Below are 15253 nucleotides of genomic sequence, written 5' to 3'. Positions count from 1 at the left end.
CACGCCTTCGTTTGTTATGCTAATCCCAAATAGTAGTCAAGATATGTAGTTACTCCACGTACAAATTAAACGTCTCAGGAAATTAACTTTAACACTGATCCATTAATAACAGCATGGCAGTTGATTATAACAAATATTGTATATTTATTTTTACATAATTTACCCAATTTTTGTTTGCGCTGATGCGACTTTAATATGAAAATACTTTCTGCCTTAACTTCATTCTACCAATTTATTTCAGGATCACAGTGGTCACGATGTTAGTAGTGCTAACACTATTGGCAGCTCTGCGATCCATCCGAAATCTCATGGCACCCCCTTTAATAGTCTTCGTGGATAAACTTACCTTCGTGTTTCACTTTCCAACACGATACAAATTAGTAAGTCCTTTTCTTTCTTCTCTTATTACGATCTTCACGTATAGTTACTAAAAGTAAACCACTTTCACAATACTCTCGGGTCTTCCCTACGTCTTTGCGAAACAATGCATATTGGTTCCAGAATCGACAAGAAAAGTAAACGTTCGTTATCGTCACGTTTTATTTATACATGTGCCTTTCCGCTAGGGATATTATCAATTAGCGAGATCGGTGAACGGAATCGATAATATCGTATCTTTGTGAAATGATATCACTCGAGGATAATTTAGTATTTAAATTGGCAAGTCGAACAAACACTGGTTTCTTCACGAATGCAGGATTCTAAGTGAGCATTTCAGATAACGGGTTTTCCCATCGTCAATTTTGGAAACACTCAATAATATAATTGTATTTACTTCCCTGATAATCGATTATAGGCACGGCATTATAAATTAGGTAAGAAGAAACCTGATAAACTTTTTTATTCGAGTGTTCAAGTGATCGTGTGTCAATAAAAAACATTAATAAACCTCGTGGTACAACTTCTTGGACATTCTGAAAGAAATCTATCGGTGAACGGTACTCTTCATCGCTTTATCTTAACGTTATCAGTGTAACGTCCATTGAAGCTTATGTGAATAGTGAAAATTGCGTAATTATGTGTTTGTGATAATCGTAATCGTTCCATTTCGGCACTTATTTTGGTAAAACTCTGACTTCAACAACACCACACACAAAATGGTACGTTCAAGTATCGACACTAAAGGTTCGTAGACATAAAAAAGGTAACATTTCGATTTCTACTCACTGTGTATTATGATTGATTATGACAAGATGTGAGAGATATGAAAATTACAAAGAAAAAGCGGGAGATTAGAAGAAGAGGCTTCTTTTTCGTGGCTAACAATGTCCATCGCGAAAAAAATGACGGGTCAAGGTGAGAGGATCGTCGTAATCCAAGCTTGATTGGTGTACAAAAAGGTGCCGATTAGCGATGCGTTCGGCACGACAAAAGCTCGATGAATCTGACGGACAGGAAACGCCACTCAGAAAAATGAGGCTTCAAGGTGGCTTGTCGCGTAGCCACTTCTCCATTCCGCTATCTTGTTTCTTATCAATAAACACTGGTTCCTGAATAGTTAAGTAGCGTCTGCATATTGAGTGCACTTTAATCACCAGTTACGTGGCATCCGCTTTTTTGAAGCTTTTCCCAGTGAAAATGCTCGTGCCTGGATTTCTAACAAAGTCTAATGACTATTTAATTTCTTTATCAACCTTACGCAGATTTCCTCGAGGACGAACCAAAGGAAATCAATATTTATTAAAGATGTAGAAACCCTAGATGACAATATCGAAACAGACCTACGAAGAAAAGAAGAACTGCGACACATTGGAGAGGAAAAATCCATTCGAGTCGCCATTTTGTAAGCCAGCTCCGAATCTTCACTCCTCAGAGTGAAAAGGGTTAATAAAACCTGAAGCTTCAAATGCAAAGTGGCTTCAATCAGCCTTGTAATTTCGTACACTGTCGATTACGCCAAACGTGTTCACATTGATTAATCGTATTCCAGATTTCTTCAATAATGAATGTCAATATTCGAATGACTAGATTGCGTAAAGATTGTTCTTGCACACACCTTGAATATGACGCAAACAGGTGTCTTGTACATCAACACCTTAATTAATCAATTATGACTACAATCCAAAATTAAGAATCATATTGAAATCCATAAAATAACATGGATAATCAGCCCTCCAGACTTTGGCAATCTCTTGTTCCAATTTGTATAACACAAAATTCAATCATTTCCATGATTTTACAAAAATACTAATATTTTTAACTACGCAAATCAGGACCTACTGCTTTCCTCTGTCTCCACTCAAGGGACAGTCAGTCTGTTCCAGTTTCTGGAATCACCCTGTGGAGTGCATGTGCACCGACGCAGGAGGAATTACTAATCCCCCTGTAGATCCGTCAGGCGCGTCGAGAACCGGAGCTAGACGGCGGCCAGATTGACAAACAGTGGCCGTAATAATGAACGTTCATCAGCGTTCGCCGGCATTCATTCGGGTTCACCGACTGGCGGAGCAGAAAGGTCAAAGGGAGTCCCTGCAGATGATCCTCCTGGAGCAACAGCCGTCAGGCGAATTTCCTGACAATCGTGTTTCGCATCCAATTACAGTCGCGACCACACGAACGGCCCGTGGCAGCTTCCTGCGGCGCGACGGGATCCCTTTGAACTTTCTTAGAGCGGTGGGTGCCGAAAGCTCGTCCCCGCGCTCGTTAATCGACCGCACGAAGCGCAGCTTTAACGCCGACCACACGTGGGTGGGGGTGGCCAGAGAGATCGAGGAAGGAAGGGAAGAGAGCAGAGCACACCGTACTATTCTCTATGCCATGGCCCGTATGACGGTGCCGTTCATGATAATGCGATAGTGTTGGTCTGTGCTTAGCACTTGATAAAAGATAGCGGTGACTGAACAGATGCCAGTATTCACCCGCGGCCCGACCTGTCGGCTGTCAGCCGCGTACCTCGCCCCGTGTGCAACGGTGCACCATCCGCAGCGGAGTCGGTCGATCGTCGGGAAACTGAAGGAGCATCGGTCACGCCAGAGAATATCGTGATCCAAACGCGATGGTCGGATTTACCGCGAGATAATCATCGATCCTGACGATAAGTCTGAGAGTTGTTCGCGATTGCTCGGTGGGACTAAAGGCGATGTGCGATGACGAAGTTTGGGAGGTTTGATCATGACGAGAGGAAGTCGTGAAACCTGGTTCACACCTCTGCACACAGCTCGAGAAGGTCGTATTTTATTGAATACGCGAGAAGGTTTCGACAGGAGACAGTTCTGTGGGTAGAATGATCAAAGCGATCAAGAGGCAGTACTACTTCAAGAAGATCCGCTGTAAACGTTAGAAGAACGATTCTGGAGAACGTGAGAGCTCGAGGAAACCATGGCCAGTGTTCTGAACAGTGTCTCCAGCCCGAGTCTCATCAGCGACCGGTAGGATATCGAAGGACGAAGTTCCTTTCACCAGCTGAGTCCAAAGGGACCAAGACCTTTTCTCCAGTGGTACCTGAAAGCATAGACGCAGTCTCTGCATAATCCTCCTAATATTCACAAATCGATACCGAAATTGCTTGCAAATCAGTTCCCATCGGAGGATTTCTGCGATTCATGAGAGAATGAGCGTGCTGGGCTATTGGTGTACGAGGGGGCCAGCCAAAGTCATGCACCACCAGAGAGAGCGTACCGCCACAGCCTCGAATCATGCATGATGAGCGGTGCGACTAGGCTCGATCAGGATTGGATGAGAATGGTCGAGTTACGCGGTGGCACCGGGATGACGAGCAGTCTGAGCGGTCGTTCATCGAGTCGCCTCCATTACACGATCCTCACGATCTTGGACACGGTGTTCTGCGCGACTGTGGCCGCGCCAGCGGTGGTCGGTTACTGGAGAGGCACCTGGGGCCTCAGCGACGTCTACGTCTACCCTGAAGACCCGGTGCTCAGCAGCCTGACCTCGATATTGATCGGTTTCATCGGTCTGTACGTGTTCAACGTCAGCCAGCATGTCCTCAACGACCTGTTGCACCCCGACAAGCACAGGCTCTCCTATTACGTCGGCTCGAGGCTGTACACAGCGATCTTCGGGTTCTGCTGCGTGAACGCATGGCGTGGCGCATGGAAGGCCCTCGACCTGTACACAGAGCTCACGCCCAGCACCGTCTTCGCCACCACTGCTATTAGTCTCCTGGCTTTGGCCTTCATGCGCGCCATCAGGAACATCTCCGCGCCACCCTTCTCCCTTTGCCTGGACTCCTGTCCTGGATACTTCGAAGTGCAGACCATGTTCCGCGTGAACGTAAGTAGTCCATTCCTGGGACCATTGGTGAACCAAGATAGAGGAGAAGAGTTGTGAAGGGAAATCAGGGATAGGGTAATGTTTGGTACTGAAGGAATGAGGGTTCTGGGTGATCTTTGAGAGAGAAGCTGAAGTAGTGGAAAAGAAGACGTTTAGTTCGTGAATAGGTGGTAAACCAGTTGTAGATTATTATAGGATAATTGAAGAACCGGTTTTCTTCATTTTTTAAATCGGTTGATTTATCGTTTTTCATTGGAACTGTCGTGTCGATGCAAATTACAGTATCAACGCAATCGGTATCGGTCATCCAGCAAGAATTCAAACACTGAAAGTGTCTAAACGAGATAAAGTTTTCTATAACTGCGCCGATAACACCGTGTAACCTCTTAGCTTCGGCGATCATCCTGGTTGATTCTCGTGCACTTTTCTGCAATTCTGTTCCATCAATAATATTTTCTAACACGTGTCACATGATCAGCTGACGCTACAAGTGCAAACTTGTCTAGAATATTAACACGTACGTTCTTGTTGCAAAAAGAGAATTATGTTATGATTTTAGCTGTATAATGTTCATTACGTATTTATTTAAAATAGAGACAGAAAATATTAGAAGAGCATTGGTTTTAGCGATGTAAATCAGTTAAGTGGAAAGTGTAAAACCGATAATATAGTTTGATGCGTCACTGATGCTCTAGCTACGTGTTGCACGGTATCGATGTCCAAGGTATAAGCACAGTTTCCGGCTGTCTCTCCCGACAGTCGAACAGCATCGCGTCCGTGCTGTTAGCGCACGCACGAGTGCAGCCTATGCTGCATCAATGCATTTGTGGCTTTCTCCTCATAAAATCAAGATAGAAATTTCCTGGAACATTGTTCCTACATCTAAATTTGACGTCCTGGAATATCTCTTCTCCTTCTTCTCGAAGCATTCTACTGAATTATTCTTCCAAAGAGTATTTCCAGATTAGATGCATAATTTTCATTTTGTAATTTAAAACTTCCTCTGCATATGCATTCAAAAATAGTCTATAGTTCGAACATTCTGAAAATAGCATTCAGAATTCGTTGGAAAAATCAACGGAGACAGTGGAACGATCTTAAATTAATTATCGTCAGTTGAGTCCTCTCTGTCACTTAAAAATCGAGGACAGAAGGGTGTATAGCAAGCGGGTGATACACTCCGATAGAGATTTTGCCTCGTAAACGATCACTCAGCTGGAAGGTATTCTAAAAACAGAATTGCCAAAATGCATCTCGTCTCTCGACTCTGGAACCATGCAGGTCTCGTTGAACATGAATTTTATGACCCAACTTCTTCCGCAATTTTTCCTATTACTGACACTACAAATTTTGCTATAGTACTGTCACTTGATGATACTACGATTTAATATTTTTTATAGCCAGAATTTTATTCTAAAGTAAACAGATTTTAGAGATCTTCCGATTAACGATTTATTTTCTATAAATAATGTTCGACGTAAGAGTTTAACTTGGCGTCACAATAGCGAAACGTCGCTTATCGTGGTTCCCGTGTCTCTTCAAACATTTCCCGCAGATGATACTTATCTATTGTTTATGTTGCTTGATTGCAGAACACAAGGGACTGGTCGTTGTACCTATTGGATTGTGCGTTCAGCGTCGGCGTCGTTGGCACCCTGGTCGTGTTTGTATGGAGAGGCGTTTGGATACTTTTCGATATCTACCTGTTCCCAGACGATCGAGAGTATTCTGCCATTGGATCCCTCGTAAGTGTCAATATTCTTATTTTGCAATTTAAAAAATCAAAATTACGAGCCACTTAAGAAAAAGAATGTTACTTCCGGCTGCAAATCGTTATCAGTAAAATCAAAAAACAAATTGTCGAATGCATTGGAACGCACAGAGTCACGTGAACTCTAAATTTAGACAATCAAGTTCTGTTTACCTACAAGATTGATAAAACTCACAAACACGCAGGCTCTTCGAAACTCTGGCGTCTGTAAATATACGCACGTGTTGGTAGAAATATTTACTATTTTTATGAAAGTGTCACGCACCTATCGCTGCAGTCCTAGAAGTGTTTAGTACTTTTCGTACATATTAGCAATTATATTCGTCATAGATAAATAATTGGAAAAAAAAACAAAACAATTTACGGAGACCCGATGGTGTCTCTCGTATCGATAGGCGCGTGTCGTCGGGTGTCATTAGCAATCACGTGTTGAACGACATTTTGTAACGTGCCACCTACGCAGTGCGCGCGAGCGGCACGCCGTTGGTCCGATTGTATAATTGAATATTCGCCAATTGCATGATTGCGAGGGCACATGACAAAACTGTTGATGTGTGCGTAAGTTTCTCCATTACCAGGCCTACCGTTTACTTGCCTGAATGCGTTACAGAGAACGCGGTCAACGAGAGGATTTGTTTAATTTTTCAATAATGACGATCGTTGATCTCTCCAGCTCACTTCGTCTGCTGACGCCATTAATCAGACCCTTCGCCACGCTTTTATCCGAAGTTATAGCTCAAACTTCATGAAACCTAGGATTCATCTATACGAACTTGTTTCTCTTTCCAAAAATCACGAAGTTTATGATTCAGATACTTTGACTCATCTCAGAAATGAAGTTCTGAGATTGAAACTCCAAAACATCCAATATTCGATCGTTTCAACTCTCAAAACTAGGATGCTCAAACGTAGAAACACTCAAAGTACCAAATATGAGTCTCGAGACTTCTACTGAGAGATAATTAAGATTAGTTTTCACCTTTGCCTAACCCAGACCATCAGAGATTCGAAAAATCTTGTTGTGATTGTTCATTCTGCATGCAGTACAAACAGAACCCGCTAGCAAACACAGTAGCAGCCCGCACAAATATTTCAACATTCACGAGTCCCGTGAGATTATTCCATTGCAAAATGACATTCAATTGGCGCCACGTATCCGCTCCGACGATAATAATATTGTTGTAGAAGCGACAAAAATCTTTATCCCAAGATTCAGATGATCGCTGTGATCGACGCACGATCGAAATTGCTACAAATCTCAAAGCACTTCGACGCGACGAGCGTCTCGCCGATGAGAACAATCGATAAGATCTGGGAGCCAAACAGTCACACGGCCTCCAGCGCGAATTACTTATCAGAGATCGATGAAGCACGAACAAAAAAATTCAGACACCTCGAATTAAGAGTCTCCGTGACTCGATTCGTCAAGTGTGACAATATTGACGATCATAATATTCCGTTTTTGATAACCACAATTTTTTGACATGTTTGTAAACAGATTCTGTCAGTCCTAATACGATTGATTAGAGACTTGCGAGAAAATTACCGTGATTAGATAGGAATCCAAGAAAGAAAGAGGTCCTTGCGTCATGTCCCAACTATTAAATTCTATAGAAAAAAGGAATAAGGGAAGTTCCATGCGACACAGTTATACGAACGACCGCGGCAATGTAAATTCTCAAGAGGGTCGATGATTGTGCGAGGGTCGTCCAATTCACGCATTTACTCGCTTGCAATGCCGCTACGAAACCGTGAAACAACGGCCTACGATTTGCTGGGTGAACTGATTCGCTGAAATCCCTGACCGACGGGAACGTGGACGTCATCCGTCAGCGTTTTTCTCATTATCATTATCATTTTAATGGATCAACCAAGAGAGATCATTCGTCGTATCCTGTAGGATCGAATGTAGTAACTTTCGAGCAAAACATGAGACTACTTCGTTAAGTATTTTATTCAAATATAGAAAGCGAAAGAATCAATTCTGCCTTCTCAATTAACTTACACAGGACTGAGACGTCGAAGTGTACTCTTACGAGGCGCGGAAATTCGCAAGCTCGAAAACTCAAAGCTCGGAGCTTGCAAGATCGCAAGCTCGAAGGCTCGAAGGCTCGAAAGCTCGAAAGCTCGAAAGCTCGAAAGCTCGAAAGCTTGCAAGCTCGAAAGCTCCAAAGCTTACTAGCTCCAAAAGCTCAACTTAAAAGCTGAAGTATTTAAACTTTCAATCGCGAATATATGTAATATCAAAAGCTGAGAAGCTCGAATTGTTTGACTTGCAGACTTAGGAACCTGAGAGTCTTAATAACGATCAAATTAACATCAATCGAATCTCGCGACTCTAACAAGTAATGCGTTGAATTGCAGGCCATCGGATACATGATAGTGACCGTGACGTTTTCCCTACAACCACTGATGCGATACGTGTGCACTCGTCTTCAGGGCCTTGCCCGCCTAGTAGCTGCGGACGGTTTCTTGTTGCTCAGCTTCTTGGGCACAGTGAACGTCTGGCGCGGTGTCTGGAACGTCCTGGACCTCTGGCTGGTTCCAGACAACCCAGAACTCTCCTGCTGGATCACCCACGTCGGTTGTTTCGTGTTCCTCGTACTTCTCAACTGCAGCAACTCCATACTTGTCCGTGGCGTTTACATCGACGCTGAAGAGGACAATGGCAAGTGCGTCGTATTCCCTTGCCACTATCTTCGATTATTCTTCAAGGTTAGCTAAACTGACACTCTTCTATTACTATAAAAATATGTACCTAAAGAAAAAATAGTAGATCTAGTGCACCTGCAACTGAAAGACCTAAATAAAACCGGTACGAATGCAGAGATATTAACTAGTCCTTCTTTTCAGGTCGAACGCGAGAAGAAGGAAGCAAGACGACGAAATCTCCTGGTGGCTTCAAAGGACTTTCGACCACGGCCCGATGGAAACGCGAAGGACACCGAAAACGGGGCGCTCCTGGCGAACAGCACTACCACTACCATCTTACCAACGAACCCTGAATCTCTCGTCTAACATTCTCACCGAGAAACGAATCCTATCGACGACAAGCCTCATTGCTCACCGTTCGAATGTCTCGTGCGTGAAACAGGAACGACGAACTCGTCTCCAGAGGAAGCAGAAACACGTGTCAAGTTTGTGCTCGAGGAGTGACATATCGTGAAAGTGAATTGTCATCGTGAACGAACGCTTAGCACTTCACATTGAAGCCGTCGAAAGGTCCGTGACACGAGACAGAGGCGAGCAAGACAGACAGGTAGACGCGATCGAATAAGCGATTAGCGCGTATAGGTGTGTAGATCGGCAGCTAGATGACGTAGATAGACACAGATAGACGATTAGGAAGTCGATTAAATTAGGACAGGCAGACGGGTGGATCGAGGAGGATCGCATACGATTGCGAGTGGGCGGAGACAGGATCGATGATGGACAGAGGGATGAAAGGGAGAGATCGGAAAGGACTCAGTGAATGGCTGCGAACGAGTGCGGGGATTGATGTAGTACGCGCGTAGATACGTAGTGCACAATGAACTCGATGCATCGATGTGTTCGATCGTGTATGGTCGGAGTGTGTTGCGAGTGCATCGATAAGGGCTGAGGAGGAAGGAATTCGCGAGGAAGAATTCGCTTCGTTCTCGAGCACGGCCGTGCGTAATGTAAGTTACAAACAAAACCAAACACGTGAACACATGTACACACACGCGTCGATTCATTGAGAAAGAGTTGATTAAACGAGTTGTGCTTCGATACGTGTACACTCTTGTACCAAATACTCGGCTTATCAACGACTTGCCCTCGACCGATCTACGATTCCTCAGAGTAAAAGCAATCTAAAACGAGAATTATTTGACATAGGAAACGCGAGAGATTCTGTAGGATTTCTAGTCACCGATACGTTATAAGTCCCGGCTTCATCGTCGATGCCTGTCGACCAATATCGAATTTATTTTTTCTTTCCCTCCTCTTTTCTGCGACACTTGCTACTGTCGGCACGCGGTCGCCACAGTTGCGATCCTAGCGCTAGATGAGACCTTGATGATGACAATGGTAATAGACTGGACACGATCATTATAAATGGGTTATAACCTTCTCCCCCGCATCCTGTACACCCCGCAGATTTTGCTCTTGTACACCAATTACGACGTCACGGCGTACTAATAATTAATCAACTGGAATAATGACGGGACAATGGGCGGCTGGCGCATCGATGGGAAGTGGTTAGTTCGACGATGAGCGGCCGCCCTCCTGGCCTACATTTAATATTTTCACAATGAACAATGCGCCAGCCGTCGCGGCCGGAAGTCGCCCCCCGCCGCGAGACGTCCAGACAAATCTGGAATCGATCGCGACCGATCGAACGCAAAGTGTTCACCCAATTGCTAATCGTCACCTAGTCAAATTCGCCAATGAGCATCGTCGGGCGCCACGAAATTCTTGTCGCGAGCCAACACGTACAGGGTGTTCCATGTAACGGGAGCGATAACACACATATATTTATATACGCTCGTATATGCGACTTTTAACACGGAACGTTGATTAAAATAAAAAGAAAACGAAGAAGAAAAGTGTGTTAAATCAATTGATTTCAACTATTACATTTTTCATCCTATGATTCTAGTATCCACTTATCCTCAATATCATCCCTTTACTGTTAGAGTACTATGACGATCAAAAAAATCGAAGGACGATTAAAAATACTGAAAAGGGTCGAATCTCGGAGCAGCTGCACGGTGGATCGATCGATCGAGAATCGATCGCAATTGGATTTTCGTCGATAGAGTGGGGGTGTCTATTTGAGGCGTCGCGACGGCGTGGTGCAACGATCAGAATCAGTCGGTAGGTCGTATCACGGGGAAAGGTGAAGTGCCGTCGCACTGAGAACGAGAAAGATCTCCTTCGTGCAGTTTGTATGTCGATCGCGTTCCCAAGGGGTTTTGAACTTTCACTGTTCAGACAAGTGGAGCTTGTAAGGTGATCGACTACTTCCCCTCTTCCTGGAGCAGGAATGGCTGCGGACGATCCCCTCCGCGATGAACCTTTAGTTTCTGTTGAATTCGAGGTGTTTGGCAAGGTGCAGGGTAAGGGTGCAGTTTCTATTAATCGGAAGGTCGTGGACGATGCTTGTTTTAATTGGTCTGTCTTCTTACTGCAAGTAAAACACGCCTTTCGAATCGATGAGGGACTCACGGTCGTGAATTTTTATGAAATTCACTGGGGATAATGATGTGGAGTTACGATTGTCACTTGCGGGGCTTGGTGGGATTCGAACTGTCTCGAAGCAACTTGAGTACTCTTGAGCTTTTTAGAGCTTTTCACATCTTTGAGGCTGTTTCAGTATCAGGATACCCCAAAGAATGTCAAACTTTTGGAGCAACTGTGTTGAAACTCCATCTCTATTTACTGTGTCATAATGATGTCACGTTCTTAAAGGTAGATTAATATAATGACACGAATCTGACAAGACTTTTCTTCGCTGAACTCATTTGTAGATCCATGAATTTTTTTGGAGGACGTCATCGTGACATTGACGGACGGCTCTCAATTTCCTAATAAAATCAATTCATTATCCGGATATTTCTACTTCTAGGAACTTACTCATGATGTTAGAAATTATCCCCATCATAATCAAAGTCGTGAGTCATTGGTGTTTGCGTCGTTCCTACAGCTTAACTGTAAATTCTGACTAGGTATGAGACAGAGTACTTCACTAAATGCAAGTGAGCCCCTGATCGTTTCGAACGGTATATCAAATATTGTCAAAGCTCGAAACCATATATTAAAAGATGTACATATCCAAAATAGGTGCACATGTATCTCGACCCTTGACAGTGAAGTGACAGAGCAAACTCATTGAAAATTTGAGACAGATTGAATCGTATACCTATTACAAAAGAGATAAGATGAGCGATAACAATACCACGTGGAACTGCATAAACATTAGGCTATTATCTATGAAATATCTAATTGACCAAGCAAACGTTTCTATGTCTGATAGAACAATAGGTCTATCTGGCAATAAGAGCTTATTGACATGTTTAATTGCTGTCTGACAAATTTCTAGGTGTGTACTTCCCGAAATACGTGAGGGACATATGCCAGCAATTGGGGATCTGTGGCTGGGTGAAGAACAGCAAGTCTGGCACCATCCTTGGAAAGATGCAGGGGCCACGGGCGCTCGTCGATCAGATGTGAGTTGCGATCCCTCGACAGCCGGCAGCTTCACGAACCGTCGGGCGCCGATTGGCAAACAAGCGCGAAACTTCATTTTTATTGAAATTTATCTGTTTCTCTGATTACGAAGAAAGCGATAAAATAAGTCAAATACACGGTGCACCTTTCCGCTCTAGTTTTCTTGCTTCTTGGAAGAAGAAAACAAGTAAGAACGAAGAATTGATCCTCTAACTTTGATGTATCCACAGAAGAGAATCCTCTGACTTAGATATATCTTTACAAAATGATAGTGTACGAAGTACACTTAATGAAATGAACTCATCCTATGATGTATATCAATTAAAGAAAGTTTCAATGGACAATTTCTACGCTAGGAATACTTCTACACCTGTATGCTACTGATTATAATTTCTGCATCATTATTCTGTAAAAATACGCCATGATTAGAGAGCAATAGTCAGGTGCTGGTAAACAGAGTTTCATCAAATTATAGACGAGCTGTAAAGGACACGATAACATTCCTCAAACACGAGTCTCTCCTCCTTCGTTCCACGAAGTCGTGACACGCGCTACGAATTTGCTGCTCCCTTAAAATCGCGTGACCTTAGCCGCAAATTGCCGAGTAACGACCATTAGGTAGTTGGGCCTGACTTTAATAACGATTTAATGAAATAATGGCGCAGATCGCGTCGTCTCTTTCCTTCGCAACTTATCGCCGAATTACATGGACGCGTTTCCGACTGGTTTCGAACTGCATACATCTGGTACTCTTTAGCACGTGATGTTCTTATTGTGCCAAAGATGAAGAAGCGATGAGCGACGGATATTGCAAGAGAAAAAAAAGCTATCTTGAACACGTTTCAAACAATAAAGTAATCTTCTTTAAGAAAATGCTATTTGGTCAGACAACACTTGGCTGTCTTATCTGATTCTACTTTCACTGAACAGCCAAATGTGTACTTTTTTATTGAAGTAGATCGGTTAATGGACTGTGAAATGATTGATGATAGTATCAATAATGCTAGAATACCACGACGCCCTGGCAATGCAAGAAGAGAGTGGAAAGTTCTTCTGAAGGCGAAGAGAAAATAAGAGGAGAAGGGTGTAATCGTTATTTAGAGAGCCAGACCTACTGATCCATATATTTTGCCAGTTGCGTACGATGCAATGGGGAACGTGAGGAAGACGAATTATTTCTCATCGAGCGAGAACGTTACGCGAATAAATCTAAACGCGAACGCTGACGAGCGTATGATAATTGGAGAACGTCCCACGAACCTGGTTTCGCGGTCGGATTCGTATTGTTCGTGAACCTGAAGTTGAAGAAAATAGCTCGGTCGAGGACGGAACATCGGTTTCTGGCTTCCCCCCAAAAGGGAATCCGTCAATTCCTCGCGTGCATTTACTTATCTAAACAATATTTGCGCAACAGTAGACATCTTTGTACTCTGTACGCTCCTTAAACAGGTATTGTCTCCTGAATATCTTCTCCCAAAATCGCAACGAAATGCAACTTCTAAATCACAAAGTTTCCAACTACTTGTTAACGATCATTTCGGGGACACCTGTTAATAACTTCGACCAGTTTCCTTCCTGCAAGCTTCTAAGACTTTCCTGAAGTTCCTTCGTCCGAAAATGTTCTTCGGGAGGAAGGGCAGAGCAAAGGAATCGGACCAAGTCCAGAATATCGATGATAAAACTCTGCTCGCGGTTGTGTCGTTAAGCTGATGTTGTTGTCACGGGACAGCTGATCGACTTTAAAGATCCTACTTCGATACAGCTGCTTAAAATATCTGAACTCGGTCTGATTAGCCGCTAATTATAAACCGCGGGCCATCGTGAGACCATCGTCGCGGCCGTCGTAGATAGGCGTATGTACGACTTCGAGTCGATCGTTATTTTGGTCACTGATAACTTTCACGCGACCGTCAGTTGATGAGGAAACGATGTTTCTCAGAATGACCCCATTAAGTCGCTTCTTTGAACTCGAGACGCATCGAGGGGGTGGAGAAATCGGGTGCATCAAAGGGGGAGAGAACGACCACTGGTTTCGGGGTCTCAGGGGTTAATGATGAATTGGGAGAATGATAATAGTTTGTAAATTAGGAGAGGATAACAGGTCTAACTGAAAACCTGTTGGTTGTTTCAGGGCAGAGTGGCTCACAAAAGTGGGAAGTCCAGGCAGCGAGATCCATCACTGCGAATTTACGAATTGGGAAGGTGTCAGCAGGCTACAGTACAAAGGTTTTGTCATACGTTTTTAAGGGAATAATCATGAAATTTAAATAACAAAGATGCGTTTTGAAGATATATACTAGGATACAATGATTTATTTTAGAGTATTGCCTCAATTATTACATTTTTATGATATTCATGGAGCTATTTGATGAAGACCTTTCTATAGCGAAATTCGTGTCAAATTTAATTTTAAAAGCCCTGTAGTACTGTAAATAATATATGAAAACAATACCTTTTCCAGTATGCGAGTGTTCAATTTTGAGAATGAAGAGCAATTTGCTCCATTGTTAATAGGGTTGTTACGAATTAAACTGTTACACAGTGTACTTTTATCTTCATAGATCGATAAGTAAATTCAAAATAGATACTGTTAATGTACAATTGATTTTTACTATAATAAAATACACGTAAAACGCTTTTTCACAAAATACTATTAGGAATTACTACCTGCTGTGAACATAATGTAACATAAAATCACAATTGTAATGGAACAAGGAGAAATGCGGGAATGTATAATTACCTAACAACGACATTAAAAAGATATTAATTTTAATTACTGGTAGATAAAGAAAACGTGTACATGGAATGGAAAATATAATTTATAAAAATCATATAAATACTTATATTGTTTTATAATTTAAATTTGTTATATACAAGTTTACATTATAAAGATGTTGAGCATGTTACATATACCTAGCACACTGTAAATGAAATATTATTACAATGATGTAATAATTCACGTGAATTCTCGTTAATAAAAATGTTATTTATAACAATTCTAATATAAATATCTTTATGATTAATTTGTACATTACTTAACATTTTATTATAAATGTCCAG

The 15253-nt window shown here is 42.7% G+C and overlaps 2 protein-coding genes across 2 annotated transcripts; both read left to right on the top strand.

Moving 5' to 3' along the window:
* Positions 1-3639: 3639 nt before the first annotated feature.
* LOC143185799 (uncharacterized) lies at positions 3640-9165 on the top strand. Its single transcript, XM_076389059.1, has 4 exons — positions 3640-4230; positions 5823-5975; positions 8366-8716; positions 8855-9165. Exons 1-4 carry the CDS (start codon positions 3640-3642, stop codon positions 9017-9019), a joined length of 1260 nt encoding a protein of 419 aa, XP_076245174.1. The 3' UTR covers positions 9020-9165.
* Positions 9166-10798: 1633 nt separating this feature from the next.
* Positions 10799-14830, top strand: LOC143185801 (acylphosphatase-2). Its single transcript, XM_076389062.1, has 3 exons — positions 10799-11082; positions 12066-12192; positions 14325-14830. The coding sequence occupies exons 1-3, from the start codon at positions 11010-11012 to the stop codon at positions 14437-14439; spliced, it is 315 nt and encodes a 104-aa protein (XP_076245177.1). The 5' UTR covers positions 10799-11009; the 3' UTR covers positions 14440-14830.
* The last annotated feature ends 423 nt before the right edge of the window (positions 14831-15253 follow it).

This window comes from Calliopsis andreniformis, chromosome 12 (assembly GCF_051401765.1).
Source record: "Calliopsis andreniformis isolate RMS-2024a chromosome 12, iyCalAndr_principal, whole genome shotgun sequence".
Taxonomy (NCBI): domain Eukaryota; kingdom Metazoa; phylum Arthropoda; class Insecta; order Hymenoptera; family Andrenidae; genus Calliopsis; species Calliopsis andreniformis.
Note: the sequence above shows the minus strand (reverse complement) of the source record. Positions and strands in the feature narration are given on the sequence as shown.